This window comes from Lynx canadensis, chromosome E2 (genome assembly GCF_007474595.2).
Source record: "Lynx canadensis isolate LIC74 chromosome E2, mLynCan4.pri.v2, whole genome shotgun sequence".
NCBI classification, from domain to species: domain Eukaryota; kingdom Metazoa; phylum Chordata; class Mammalia; order Carnivora; family Felidae; genus Lynx; species Lynx canadensis.
Genome location: NC_044317.1, coordinates 1,794,065 through 1,808,346, shown reverse-complemented (window position 1 = coordinate 1,808,346; position 14,282 = coordinate 1,794,065). Strand labels below are relative to the sequence as shown.

At 52.8% G+C, this 14,282-nt stretch overlaps 1 protein-coding gene across 5 annotated transcripts in view; it reads left to right on the top strand.

The window, feature by feature from the left end:
- LOC115502058 (BTG3 associated nuclear protein) overlaps positions 1 to 14,282 on the top strand; it is a 114,333-nt gene that overhangs the window by 40,953 nt on the left and 59,098 nt on the right. For 3 of the 5 annotated variants that reach the window (XM_030297232.2, XM_030297230.2, XM_030297231.1), the window contains exons 5-6: positions 11,015 to 11,131; positions 12,817 to 12,992. In XM_030297232.2, the coding sequence (XP_030153092.1) occupies positions 11,015 to 11,131; positions 12,817 to 12,992 (293 nt within the window). The remainder of the gene's footprint in view (positions 1 to 11,014; positions 11,132 to 12,816; positions 12,993 to 14,282) is intronic. The other 2 variants (XM_030297234.2, XM_030297233.2) reach the window with 1 other exon arrangement.

Here is a 14,282-nt window from a genome sequence, read left to right as displayed (position 1 = left end):
TGCTGTGTCTTCTTGGGCTCCTTTGGTGTGTGATAATCTCACAGACCTGGTTTTTATAATTTTTTGAGGAGTATTGGTCAGGTGTTTTACAGATTGTCCCTCACTTGGGATTTGTCTGTTGCTTTTCTCCTGATGAGCCTGGGGTTGCCGAAGTCTGAGAGGCAGACCCCAGAGGCGAAGTGCCATTCTCATCACACCTTCTCCAGGGTGCGTGCTGGCTCCGTGACTTCTGTCTGCTGGTGTGGTCTTGGATCACTGGGCTGAGGTTGCGTTGGTCAGATTCCTCCCCTGTCAAGTTCCAACTGCCCCCCTTCTCTGCCCCCTGTGCTCTTGGGAAGGACATCACTGGACATCACTGAGCTCAGCTCCAAATGAAAGAGTGTGGAGTTCTTTTTTTTTTTTTTTTTTTAATTTCTAGTTGTTTTTTTTTTTTTTTTTTTTTACATTTATTCATTTTTGAGAGACAGCACACGAGCGGGGGAGGGGCAGAGAGAGAGGGAGATGCAGGATCGGAATCGGAAGCAGGCTCCAGGCTCCGAGCTGTCGGCACAGAGCCCGACGCGGGGCTCGAACCCATGAACTGCGAGATCATGACCTGAGCCGAAGTCGGATGCTCCCCAGGCGCCCCAAATGAAAGAGTGGGAAGTTCTGCTGCACCTCTTGGGTATGTTGTTACTGTACTGCACGGGAGGTTTATCTCTTCCTCCCCGTTTGATCGTCACTCATTTATATCAGTGTGGACTCACGGGTATTTATTTTACGCTTTGGGTTGGAATCCAGTACTCCTTTGTTTTGCTGCTCAAACGTTCCAGCTTCTGTGGCTGAGACTGCTCTGCTGTGGCTTCTGTGTCCTTGGACACTCCCTCCCCGCTAGTCATTTTGGTTTGTTTTGAGCACTTCCTTCCTTTCTGGCACCACAAGGCGCTCCAGGCTCGTCTTGCGTGCTCCCCACACCAGTCCTCCAGTCAGCCGTCTCCTGTATTGGAAAGTGGCGGCAGAGACAGGATCCGAGCATCTGGAATCTCACCGCTGTGGTGTCCCTCACGGCTCTGTGTCCCCCTGGGGGTCCCTCCTGTTGTCCGGCTTTTCCTCCTAGCAGTTCTTGTCCGGTAGCCATTTTCCTGTTCCTCCTAGCAGTTCTTGTCCGGTAGCCATTTTCCTGTAGCTCCTTGGGAAGAAGAAAGGATCTGCGTTCCCAACCGATGTGCCCTTCTGGTTTGGGACTGACGGCTTGCAGTCAGAGGGCTCCGTTACGGTGCAAATGTGGCTTCTTGGGGAGCGGAGGCAGGCTTAGAACGAGCCCTCCTCTGAAGCAGCTCGTGGTCGACGTTTACTGCATTAGGTTATCCCTGTTTCTCTGTGGCAGCTGCTTATTTGGGGGTGTGGTTTTCACGCTGGAACTTGTTTTTTTTTTTTTTTTTTTTTTTTAATGTTTTTATTTATTTTTGAGACAGAGACAGAGCATGAGCAGGGGAGGAGCAGAGAAAGAGGGAGACACAGAATCCGAAGCAGGCTCCAGGCTCCGGGCTGTCGGCACAGAGCCCGACGTGGGGCTCGAACTCACGGAACGTGAGATCGTGACCCGAGCCGAAGTCGGACGCCCAACCGACTGAGCCGCCCAGGCGCCCCAGGAACTTGTTCATTTCATTAGATATTGGGAGGCAGTTTTTAATGCTCATTTGTTCTTATCCCTAAGGATACTTTTTTGGATCCTGGTTTTTATGACTTTTTAATCTTGAGCCTGTAAAGAACAGAACTAACCCCACGAAACAAATTTCAGTGAAGGTCGAACGCTTGGTACGTCGGTTGGGTGACTTGAACTGCGGTGAAGAATCCTCCGGACTCGTGGGCTGACTGTTGCAGGTTGGCACGTTCTGTTCCTAAAAATGCTGGCCCCTCTCCTGTTTACATCTCATCCGTGAGCACTGGTCCCAGGGCCGTGCTTGCTCCGAAGGGAATGTGGCTTGGCTGCCTAGTGGCTCCCCAAGATAGGACCACCCCGTGCACCGGGGGCGGGGGCCCCTGGTGGCCACGAGCCCCCCTGCTGCTCTGGGACGTGAGGATCTCGGGGTGTCTGGTTTTACCGTTTTAACTAAGGGCGGTGCCCCTGCTTCTGCTCCCACCAGGTTTGCTGTCACTGAAGTCTGAGGCTGGCCGCTGGATGGTTTAGACAGTTGGGTGTGTGTAAGTACACTTCACACACCGTTCGTTTGATTACGACCCCGGTTCCCGTGTGCCGTGCGGGAGCACGCCTCTGAGCGCCCGTGGGAGAGTGCGTGCTGAGGGAGCACGTGTCTGTGGAGTTGGAGAGTCTGTACCTGTTTTCTTACGAGTAGAACGTGGAATTACCCGAGATTTTTGCTAGCTTGCTTTGTTGAGAGTCTTTGGGATAATTCACAAAAATGAGAAGATGAGTATCTCAGATTTCCCCAGCCGAACTTTACGAGTAGTCACTTTGAACGGCAGAAGGACCGGCCGGCAGAGGAATGTGGCCCGGGTGAGACTCCTCTGTGGGTGCGAGGGAGGCGGGGACGCGGCCAACATTTTTTTGATGTTCTGGCAGGTCCGTCCTCCCTCGGCCACAGAGCACAAAGCTGAACGTTACTGTGTGAAGAGAAGCCGCACCTGAGCTGCCCGCCTTGCGCGGGGAGGGGCGGCGTGGCGTGGCGTGAAGGTGCGGTCTTGCCTCACCCTCGAAGGTTAGCACGGGACACAGAACGGGACACCCTGAGGTCGGGGCGTCTCTCCCGTGCCCGGAGCCTGGCTGTCACTCACTGAGCGTCAGACTCCCTAGGGGAAGGAGTATTCAGAGGATATAAGTCAGTCTCTTCTAGGATGGTCGTGCTCTCAGCACCTGCCTGCGTGAAGTACGATGTAGGCAGAGAACCTAGTCATGGGCGTTCTTCTCTGTCCTGCAGTCGTTTGGTGATGGGTGTCTGCGTCCCCCCAGCAGCGAATGTCCGTGGGTGTGTCGCCATCGATTGATCAGACTTGTTCGCCGTTGGTTTCTTATTTCCTGGAGCGAGTGCAGTCAGTGCTTGTGAACGTTTTCCTTGGTGATTAGGAGCTGGAAACCGGTTCATACAAACCTGACTTCCCCAGGGCACCCCATTCTGCAAGGAAGCAAACGTAGAGGCATTCTCTTGGGTTAAGCCCAGTGCACTAAAATTCTTGGGTAGGGAGGGAGGCTACCCCCCTGCCCCACCATTTCCACAGCAGACTGGCTAGTTGATGGCGGCCATCCCCTCTGAGCTGGCAACAGCTTCAGACCCGAATCAGCATGCTGTTTCCTTTGGCTTCAGCCGGCTCCAAACATTAATCTCTTTTGCCATCTCTTTGTGAGGACACAACACAAGTTTTGTGTGTGTGCAAGTGCACGTGTGTGTCTGTGTGTACATTCGGAATATGATCATAAGCCACTGAAATCTGTATGAGGTTTTAGCTAGTTCAGAGTTAGAGTTTCTTTCTTTCTCTCTCTCTCTCTCTTTCTTTCTTTCTTTCTTTCTTTCAATTTTTTAATCTAGAGAGAGTGCGCATGCAAGTGAGGGAAGAGGGGCAGAGGGAGGGAGAGAATCTCCGCTTAGCGCGGAGCCTGATGCGGGACTCGATCCCAGGACCCTGGGATCCTGACCTGAGCCAAAATCCAGAGTCAGACCCTCAACCAACTGAGCCACCCAGGCACCCCAGAGTTAGAGTTTCTGTAAAGTTCTCTGAGTTTACGTAGCTCTGACATCGGGCTCTTCCCAATAATATTTGCAAACTCTGGGTCCACCTGACTTGACGTCATTTTGTCCTCTTTGCCCGAGGTCTGTGTGTGTTTCTCTTTGCACACTACATGCTGAGCTCCTCTCCGGTGTTGGCTGATCTTTGTCCTGCGTACCCCTTGCCCTCCTCCTCTCCGTGTGCCCACCTGCACCGGCCACTCTGTGGTCCTCAAACTCTCTGGCTCAAACCAGCTTGTTTTCTGTTTTCCTTTGTAATAAAAAGTGGCAAACACCGCTTTTAAAATGATGTTTTAAAACTTTTTACCTACGGTTTTCAAGATTTTTTTTCAGGTCTTTTATTTTGGTGGTTTGTTAGGTTTTTTGCATAGACTTCAATAGAGCCCCTTGGCGTATATTCAGATGATGGTCCATTTTGTGTGAACGGTGAGCTAAGGGGACAGAGATGCTGATGTTTTAAAATATGAGTACAGAGACTTTTAACACGGTCACAAAGCGATTTCCTGAAACAGAAGAGAAGTCGAAGGTCACTTTGTAAGCATAGCTCGGAAAATGTCTGCCATGACATCTCTGAAAGCTGGAGACTTTGTTGTAAAGCCATCGGAATAAAACAGTGAAGATATGCAACACTGAAAGGCTAACAGAAATAAAGGGGTATTTCTGGTCTTGACTGACAAGTGGCTAAGAGCTTGAGAGGTGCTTGGTGACAGGCTCTGTCACCTCCAAGGGGTGAGACCTTGGGCAAATTCTTACCCTTTCCCAGCTTCGTCATCAGTACAGTGGGAATAAGACACTATGTGAAGATTGCTGTGAGAGAGGTCATGCATATGAGCGCTTGGGTTCTTTGATCCTCAGCAACCTCGCGAGGGGTTTTGTTTTGGTTTTGGTTTATTAGAAAGAGGGCAAGAGCGAGAACGAGAGAGAGAGAGAGAGAGAGAGAGAGAGAGCACGCATGTGCATGCGCAGGGGAGGGGCGGAGAGAGGGGAGACAGAGAGTCCCAGGCAGGTTCTGAGCTGGCAGCGCGGAGCCCCGCGCGGGCTCCATCTGAGGAACCGTGAGATCATGACCTGAGCCGAGGTCTGACGCTGAACCGACTGAGCCGCCCGGACGCCCCACCGACCCTGTGAGGTTTAAAAACCCGACCCTATTAAGGCTTCTTGTTCACCAGGGGGTACCGTCAGCCAGGCCCCCTGGTGCGTGCGGGGCTCACGCTGGTGAGCGCACAGAACTCTAGGTCGCCCCGCCCTCTGTGGGTGACAGTGCGCTAGGCCGTCCCGTGGGCATCGTCTTCCTAAGTTTCTCTTCTGGCTCATGAGTCTTGCTCTCTTTTCTTTCCACGACACGAGACCATGGAGTCTAGAGGCAGGAGCCAGAGGACTGAACTAACTCAGAATCGTTCTCGAATTCATTCACATCTTATACACACGGGCTTGACTGTGTACTGCGCACTCGCCGAGGCAGTTGGGGGTCTGTCCTTCAGAAAATGGACAGAAAGGCCCCTGTGCAGGGGCTGCCTCGTACCAAAAGCTAATCTGTAGTGAGTGAGCCATGTAGTGGGTGAGTGCCGTGTGGGGCCCGTGGACACAGCAGGTCTGTGCCTCTTCTGTGGGGTTGTGTGTGTGTGTGTGTGCAGTTTTGTTGTTTTATTTATTTTGATGTTTGTTTATTTTTGAGAGAGACAGACAGCGTGAGCAGAGGAGGGAAGAGAGAGAGGGAGACACAGAATCCGAAGCAGGCTCCGGGCTCTGAGCCGTCAGCACAGAGCCCGACAGGGGCTCGGACCCACAAACTGTGAGATCGTGGCTTGAGCCAAAGTCAGATGCTTAACTGACAGAGCCACCCAGATGCCCCTGTTGTTTTAAATCATCAGCACCCATCAGAATCACGTGGGAAAAATGGTTAAAAAACACAGAAAATAGCTTTGGGCCCTCTGGGGGCAGCCCCTACTTTCCCCAGGAAACAACGGTGTTCGAAGAGTTGTGGGTCATGGACCCTTCCTATATTGGTTTTGGTTGGAATGTCCCCTTTGCTGCTGGAGAATTTGGGCTCAAATCTGTCTTGGCCGTGTGGGCCTGGGCACGTTATTAGCTGGTCCACGCGGCGGTCTGCTGATTCGCGCAGGGAAGGTGCTGTGGTGCCCTCTCCCGCTTTGAGGATTGGGTGTCTCCTTCCCCGCGGAGCCCTGGGGGCAGTCCTGCCCGCCCTGACTCTCCTGGGGGGAGTGCCTGAGGGCCCTTTGCTCAGTCACCGCACACGGGTGAGTGATTCTTGTGCCCCCCCTGGTCACAGGTCACTGGGCCACGTCACAGAGGATTTTTTGCTTCTGAATGATCCTGTTTTACCCAAGAGTATACAACTTGGGCGATTAGCATAATCTTAGAATTAAAACAGGACAGTCTGTGAGTCTACCCTTTTCCCTTTTACTTAATTTTGGTTTTTGTTTAATGAGAACTTAAAAAACAAACCAACATGTGGTTATAGGTAAGGGTATAGAAAACGATTTAAGATTGCCAAAGGATGAGTTGAGCATGTAGTTTTTAGAAAACAAAATGATTGGGGCGCCTGGATGGTTCCGTCGACTTGGGTGTCAAACTCTTGATTCTGGCTCAGGTCGTGATCTCACGGGTTCATGGGTTTGAGCCCCGTGTCAGGCTCTACGCTGACATTGCGGAGCCTGCTTGCGATTCTCTGTCTCTGTCTCTCACCCCTCCCCCACTTGCTCTTTATCTTTCTTTCAAAATAAATAAAAATACACTTAAAAAAAGAAAACAAAATGAGGGAGAGAGAAATCGATCATTGGAACATAGAGCCTAGAAATAGCCCCGCTGAGCTTTGACAGAGGGTCGAAGACCAGTGGGGAAGGGCAGCCTTTCAACACACGAGCCAGGGCACTTGGACATCCCCGGGCAGAACAAGCGAGATGAACCTCGGTGTCCCATCATACCTGGAACAAAAACTAATTGTAACCGGAGCACACGTTTAAATACAAAACTGTAATACCTGTAGATGAAGACGTAGGGGAAAGCGTTTGGGGCCCGAGGCCCGGCTCAGACCCCCCAGACTTGATGGTGAAAGCACCACCCGTGGAGAAGGAGGTGTCAGACATGATGGAAATCACCAAGTTCTGCTCCACGAAGACCGGTGAGGAGGACGGAGAGTCAGGCTGCAGATGGGAAGGGGCATGCTGGTTCACCACGCGCCTGGCAGGGACCGACGGCACACTCATCTGTAGGAAAAAAGCCCGGTTAGAAACCGGGCAGGAGACTCGAAAAGGTATGTTGCCAAAGAGGAGATCTGGGTGGTGAATGGGCACGTGACTATTAGTCGTCGGGGAAACGTGAGTCCAAACCACACCGAGTGTCGCTCCACGTCTGTCAGAATGGCGAAAAGCACCGAATGCTGGCGAGGATGCGGAGAAACTGGATTTCTCATCCCTTGTTGGTGGGAACGTGAAAGGTACAGCCATTCTGGAAAAGTCTGGCGGTGTTTTTTGTAAAGCTAAACGTGTACTTACCATAGGGCCCAGCAATCACATTCTTGGGCATTTCTCCCAGAGAGATGAAAACTCACGTTCACGACTTCTACGGGGATGTCCGTGGCAGCGTATTTGTAAGAGCCCAAACCTGCCAGTACCCCAGATGCCCTTCTGGAGTTAAAGGTTCACAGACCCCTGTGCCGTGGGAAACTGCGCAGCGATGACACCGGTTGAACCGGTGGTCGCTCTCTGCCCCTTGGATGATCTGGGGCTTCCGCTGAGTACAGAAAGCCAGTTTCCAAGGTCACGAGCTGTTTGATTCCACGTCTGTAATATTCTCGAAATGTGAGGACCGTAGATGGAGGGGAGAGCAGGTTAGCACTTGCTGGGGGACGGGTGGGGCTGGGAGGCCGGATGTGTCTAAAGGGGCAGCATGAGGCCGCTGCTCGTTAGCGGTGGCACGGTGACGGCACAGTCACATGGGGGTCGATCCGTGCACAACCGCACACTCGTGCACACGTGCACACAGAAACTGGCGGCGGAGTCCGAGCGAGGACTGCCGTCGCATTGACGGAAGCGTCCCATTGTTGACTTCCTGCTTCTGATGCTGTACTGCAGGCTTTATGGGATGTCGCCACCGGGGACCTAGGACTTGATGTGGTACTTCTATTACTTCTATAGTTATTTCACAGCAGAACCTGTAGGGGCTACGTTCGCACCCGTGTGTGTGTGTGTGTGTGTGAGAGAGAGAGAGAGAGAGACAGAGACAGAGAGACAGAGAGAGAGACAGATCTCACACACACACACACACACACACACACACACACACACACACACACAGTGCACCAGCACACCCTGTAAAGGATTTGTCATATGGAGTTGGCTTACGGTTGTAGGGGTAGCCAGGCACGCTCGAAGTCTAGGGCAGGTAGGCAGGAAGGGGAGATCGGGATCAGCTGGCAAGAGCTGTCCGGCGTCTCCAACACCAGGGACAGAATGCCTAAACCTCCTTTGGAAGGGCTCTCCTGATCAGGCCAGGTCCGTTCAGGGTAGTCTCCCGTCTGGTCAATTTAACGTCAGCCGGTTGGGACTTTTAATCCATCTGCAGAATTGCTTCACAGCAGATGCACATCAGTATCTGATTGAATGATTGGGGACTGTAACTCAGCCCGGGCAAGACATTTGCATTCTTGTGGTAGTTTTCCCATAATCAGCCCTCAGATGACTACTGCGTTCTTACTCGTGTGATATGGATGCTCCTTAATTTTTGAAAAATGAAATATCCTTCTTACACAATTTGAGGTCGATACAAGTACATTGCATTAGTTGAAAGGGTATAATTGCTGGCGTATTGTGACCTTGATGTTTAAAAACAGAATGCATTCATTGTTTTCTTAACTGTTTCCGTTATGAATACTATTACCCGTTTAAAAGCATCCCGTGAATAAGCTTTCCACAGTTGAATTTCTCCCTATTCCTTTTGCTTGTTGGAAGTTCGTGCCCCGCCCTGCAGTTTACCTCATCCACCAGGCTGACGTAGTCCTCCTTGGCAGCGGACACGTGGATAGAAATTGCAGCTGGGACCTGTGTTTCCCGTAGCCACAGGGCTCAGCTCTTTTGGCTGAGTTCCCATTACAGTCACTAGTGGGTAGCTGAACAGAACAGCTTACGTGTGTTACTTGCGTGACTGATTTTTAATAATTCGGTGTCATGAGTGTGTTTTTGAGATGGATGGGGCTTTAGATTTAGTTAATTCTTGAATCCATGGATGGTAATGACTTACCACTCAAGGTGAGACAGGGTTCAGCCTTGGTCCTGCTTCCCTTGGTAGTTTTTAAAGTTTTGAGTGCTGAGAAACTTGGTTCCCGTGAGGGCAGAGGCGCCTCTCAGCTTCTCAGGTCGTTAAGGTCTTTGTACACTGTCGTCAAGAACTACTTCTGATCATCTGTGAGCTGAAAAGGTCCCTTGGTCCTCCGTCAGTTTCGTTGAGAACAAGGAATGGTAACCCAGTAACTCACCCAGCGGTGCTTGGTCGGTCAGCCGAGGCGTAGACTCTGCACGCCCTGCCTGGTGTCTCAGAGTGGCCTCGTGTTCCCTCCTGGGGTCCCCGCACCCCACATTCACGTCCTTTTGTTTCAGGGTGGGAAAGGGGCTTTGTGAAAGGGAACAGACACATTGACGAGGGTGCTCTCTCAAGGGAAACATTTTTGGAAAATAGTACGTTGTGCAAGGTGAGGACTGGGACGTTGCATCGTGAGAGCTGCCCACACCCGGGAACCCCCCGAAAGTCTTGGGGTACATCTAGGGTGCCTCTTCACATTGAAGCTGGTTGCTTCAGAACATCGTTTCCTTGATCTTAACAAGAATCGTTAAGGAGAAAAGGTACATTTACTCAAACAATTTGCCAGCTGGTGCCATGAATAAATTTTAATCTTTTTTCTCCAGGACTTCTGAGACCTCTACTGTGCTCCTGTCCATTGTGAATTCTCATTAGGGAACTGTTGTCACCCCGCAGGGTCATCCTGGTTAGTTGCTCAGGGAGGAGTGGAGAGGAGACAGGTGCATGCATGTAGGATCCTGGGGTGGAGGGAGCAGGGAGCAGTGCCCCACGGGACATACTTCAGGAGAATACCCCGTGCATACAAACCATTCATCTCCTGTTTTGAAAGAGGGAAGCTGAAATCTTCAAAGCCTGTGGGTGGCCACAGTACCAAGTCGAAGGTCACCTATGTCACTTGTGAGGCCTGCCTGTGGACAGGTTGTAAGGATTTGGTGGGTTACTTTAGGTGTCACCAGAGAACAAACAGAATCGCTGAAAATACAAAGTTTTGAATGAAATGCAATTGATTATGCTTTTATTTTAGAAAACACCTCACGGTCCTGCGATTTACTCGGACATGAGATGGTGCCATTTGTGACCCTGATTTTGGGAGGGGGCGTTTAACAGCCGTGTTGCTCTGACACGGGGCTACGTTTTCTTACGTGCTTTTGGTCACATGAGGTTTTCTCACGTGAGAGCAGTGGTTCTCCCAGAGCCGTGAAATTTAAGAACGACCCGTGCTCAGGTGACCTTGCCGTGCATTTCCGGTGCTCTCTGGCCCTGCAGCCTCCTGAGAGCGTGCTCGCACTTCCTGTGGCCAGAAGATGAATGACCGAGCAGTCTCCTGGAGAACCTTGGTGGGATAAGCTGCTGGCTGCTACTTAAACTCACAGCGCCACCTCGAGGAAGGTCCCCTCATAGGGGCTCCGTTCTTTCGTGGAATCGCTCTCCTTCAAAGCAAAGCCCTGTGTGTGGTCCACACACTCCCCTAGTAGAAGCTGGAGGTGATAAATGTCAGGTGTTTTTGCCCACAGTCCTTCTGTCGTGTTTGCCCCTGTCCTTCCGGAGCTAACATTTCGGAATGGTGTCGATACGTGTGGTTCTGAAAGCCTAGGCTGCCGTGCAGGCATTCCTTGGGATGGGACGAGTGAAAATACCAGCTGAGTTTCACGCAGACATGCTACTTCAGGAGCCTCACTGTCACCTGTGGCCTTTGGCTCCCTTCTGTGTAAAGGTGTAAATACTCTGATCTCAACTCAACTAAGCATACTAGCAGCGAGGGGTGGTAAGCTCTCGACAAAACAGTTCACCTCTGGTCTATCCTATGCCCGGTGTAGACAGTAAATCACTTTAAACGTGACTTCTGTGTGGGGCCCCCTCCCTCCCGTAGCGCAGGTCATTGGATGCTGAGTGTATTGAATTACTCTTGTGTATTCTGACAATGAATGTTGTTGTTTTAAGGTCTTCTTTTTCTTTGTGATTCTTTTGTTCCCTAGCGCCGTCCCCCAGACTACAGTAATACTCAACAGTGATCGGCAGAGCGCCATTGTAGCCAAGATGGAAGAACCCTTGGGCAACAGGGCACCGGACCCCCTGGAAAGTACCGTTAGCAAGTCAGTAGCCACCACACCAACCCCACCTTTCACTGCCACTGCCACCGCGATGAGTCCCCTCGAGAGCCACTCCACGTCCTGAGCCGGGCACAGCTGGTCGGTCGAGCCCAGCGGGCGCGGCCCACAGTTGTTTGTGGTGGGCAAGGGCCGTGCTGCGTGCAGGCCCGGGTCCTGGTGTGCCAGCTGGAGAAGGGGACGTGTTAAGGGGGGACGCACCGGGAACTTCTGTGTCCAGTGCTCACGTGCCCAGTGGGGAGATGGCTCTGTGTTTCCACAGCAGCCGGTGGAGCTTGTGCCCTCCTCCCTCGACCACCACTTCCTCACGTGTGTCTGTCTGTCTGTCTGTCTGTACAGCAGCGTGTCAGGTCAACAGACACCTTCTATTGAGTGTGCTAAGCGGTGAAGGCATTTCGAGGTGATGATTTTCTTCTCCCACCTTTTTCTCTTGAGACACTGGAACTGTAACCTTGGTCAGAAAGAAGGGTGCGTAAGAGGCATCGTGTGACGGGGAAGCGTGCCGTGGACGGCCCTGCCCGGCGGTCTGGGCTCCGCTTTTCCTGGCGACCCGCCCCGAGACGGTGGTTTTGCTTATTGTTGCCATCAGCGTGTTCACAGCGTTCTGTTTGCCTTTTTCTCTCAGTGCCCTCCGCAGATTGTTCCTGCCCCAGCTCTGCCCCATTGTCTTTATTGTCCGAGCCCGGGCTCCCGGGGCCTGGCTGTGCCGCGGGCCTGCCGTGTCGGGTGGAGGGAGAAGAGTTGTTGACGCTCGGGCTGAGGAGGTCTGGGGATCTGGGAGGCGGGGTCAGGTGTGCCTCCCGCGGGGGCTCTGCCGGAGGTGAGCTTGGGCAGGCTGCCGCGGGATCGAGTTCAGAAGCTGGAGCCCCAGCCTGCGGCACGACCACGGTCGGAAGCATGTTTTTGTCTTTGTGAACGGGGACCTTGGGCTTCGTCCCCCTTCTCGGTGCTTAGCAGTCCCCGCGAAGGGATGTGGAGAGGGTCGCGGTAGAGGCAAGTAGCTTGTCTCCAGGTAATAAATACGTACGTTTTGGGCCTTTTTTGGAGCTGGCGGCTTGTGCCCTGTTTTCCTGGCAGTTTCTTACTGCTCCGTAGCAGGACCCCTTTAGTGGTGAGAACATCCTCCGGGAGAGTCTCGACTGGCTTTTCAGACCCGCTTCAGTGGATTTTGTTGGCGAGAATAGTTAGGAGTGTTGACTTTGTTAACAAAGGCGGAGTCCCTTCTAGAAGGCCTACCAGCGTGGAGTGGATTGGGTCAATGGAAGTCTCCGGGCACACTTGCTCTCCGATGAGTCTTTCCCATGACACAGCCCTAACAGTCGCTCTCACTCAAGTGCCGGCATTTTGGGGGAGCGCCTCCACGATCAGAGAGCCGCCTTCTAGGCCTTGAGTCACCGTGGGTTGTGGTTTTACTTCTTCTGCGACATGAACACGTTTGTCGACTTTTACGTTTCACGCAGTTTCTTCCGACCCCAGACCATTTCGTGCGATTCGGTCGCTGCTCCCCCCGAGTAGAGAGAGCGGTGTGGGAAGACTCGCGAGCTGCCGCCTCGTGCAGTTAGGTTCTCTGATGAGTGGAGGAAAGAGGCACGCGGCGGCTTCAGCGCTAGTCTCTGCTCGTTGCTTGTGCTGCTCTCACAACATCGGCTGGTGTTTTTGTTTCCGCTCAGCGCGGTGCCCGGGAGACGGCAGAACACCATTGTGGTGAAGGTGCCGGGTCAGGATGACAGCCACAACGAGGACGGGGAGAGCGGGTCCGAGGCCAGCGACTCCGTCTCCAACTGTGGACAGTCGGGAAGTCAGAACATTGGGAGCAACGTCACCCTCATCACCCTGAACTCGGAAGGTGCGCCTGCAAAGCCTCTTTCCTTTGCCTGAATGGCAGTAGGTACAGCGTTCTCTTCTGTTCTGTTCTCTTCTGTTCTGTTCTGTTCTGTTCTGTTCTGTTCTCTTCTGTTCTGTTCTGTTCTGTTCTGTGTGTTTTTTGCTTTTCAGGAAAGTCGTGCAGTCCCTACCTTAACACAGTAGTCCAGCTTGACGGTTTCCCGACTTTACGGCGGTGCACACGTGGTCCATGTGCAGTAGCCATTGTGCTTTGGGTTTTGAGTTTGGATCTTTTCCCAGGCCACCGACGTGCGGTCCGATCCTCCCTCCTGGCGCGGGGCACCGCGATCGCGAGGTCGATGGCCGGAGCCCCGACAGACGCACTGCGCCCACACTGCCATTCCGTCAACTTCAGCGGTGTTGGCGCGGTGGCTGCGTGCGTTCCGTGAGCGGTTTCACGCGTCGCGATCTGTGCGAGATGACTCCGCCCAGCGACAGGCTGCCGTGAGCGCTGTGAGCACAGTGAAGCCGGGCCGGGCTGGGGCACGATGTTTGGTAGGTTAGGGGCGTTAAGTACATTTTTGACTTTGAATGTTTCCAAACCCGCGAGAGGTATTTTGGGACATGACCCCATCCTGAGTTGAGGGACATCTGTATGTGTTTGCTGTTTGTAAAACGTGGTAGGAGACAGTGGAAATTCTACGCACATTCAGGCGGTCTCTGAAGGCTTTCTGGTGACGGACACACCGCTGTGCTTCTAGAACCGGGAGCTGATCATTGCCTTTGAACAGAGGTCTCTCCACGTCTCTGCTGGGGGCCAGACGTAGGTGCCCAGAGGGGACTGTGCCACCTCCCGCGAGAGGCAGAGGGAGCTGCTTGGCGGGCGCCCGGATCGGAGCCCGTTTCGCCCACACCGCGTCCTGTCCCCCTACTTCTCCTGCCACAGTCTCCGTAGCCACCTGGTGCCTCTGTCCTGCCTCTGCAGGCTAACGTGGGCCGACGTGGGCTGCCCACATGGCCTCCCACAGCACGGGGAGGAGGGGGAGTGCAGGCGTGTTAGTGCCGTGTTCCCGACCTGTAAAGCCTGTGCTTTATTCACTGATAAACTTGTGCGGTTTTTTGCTTTACGTCTGAGTTGTTGATTTTGACTAAAAATGCAACGTAGCTTTCCTAAAACGATGATGTAGATTTACCGAGCCACGATGTTTCTGTGAGACCAGTTACCGTATCTGAAACATTGAAAACAGTGTTTTTCTCAAAGTCTTGCTCGCTTCTGACATAAATAGCAAGGATCGGGACAGCAGAGCAGGAG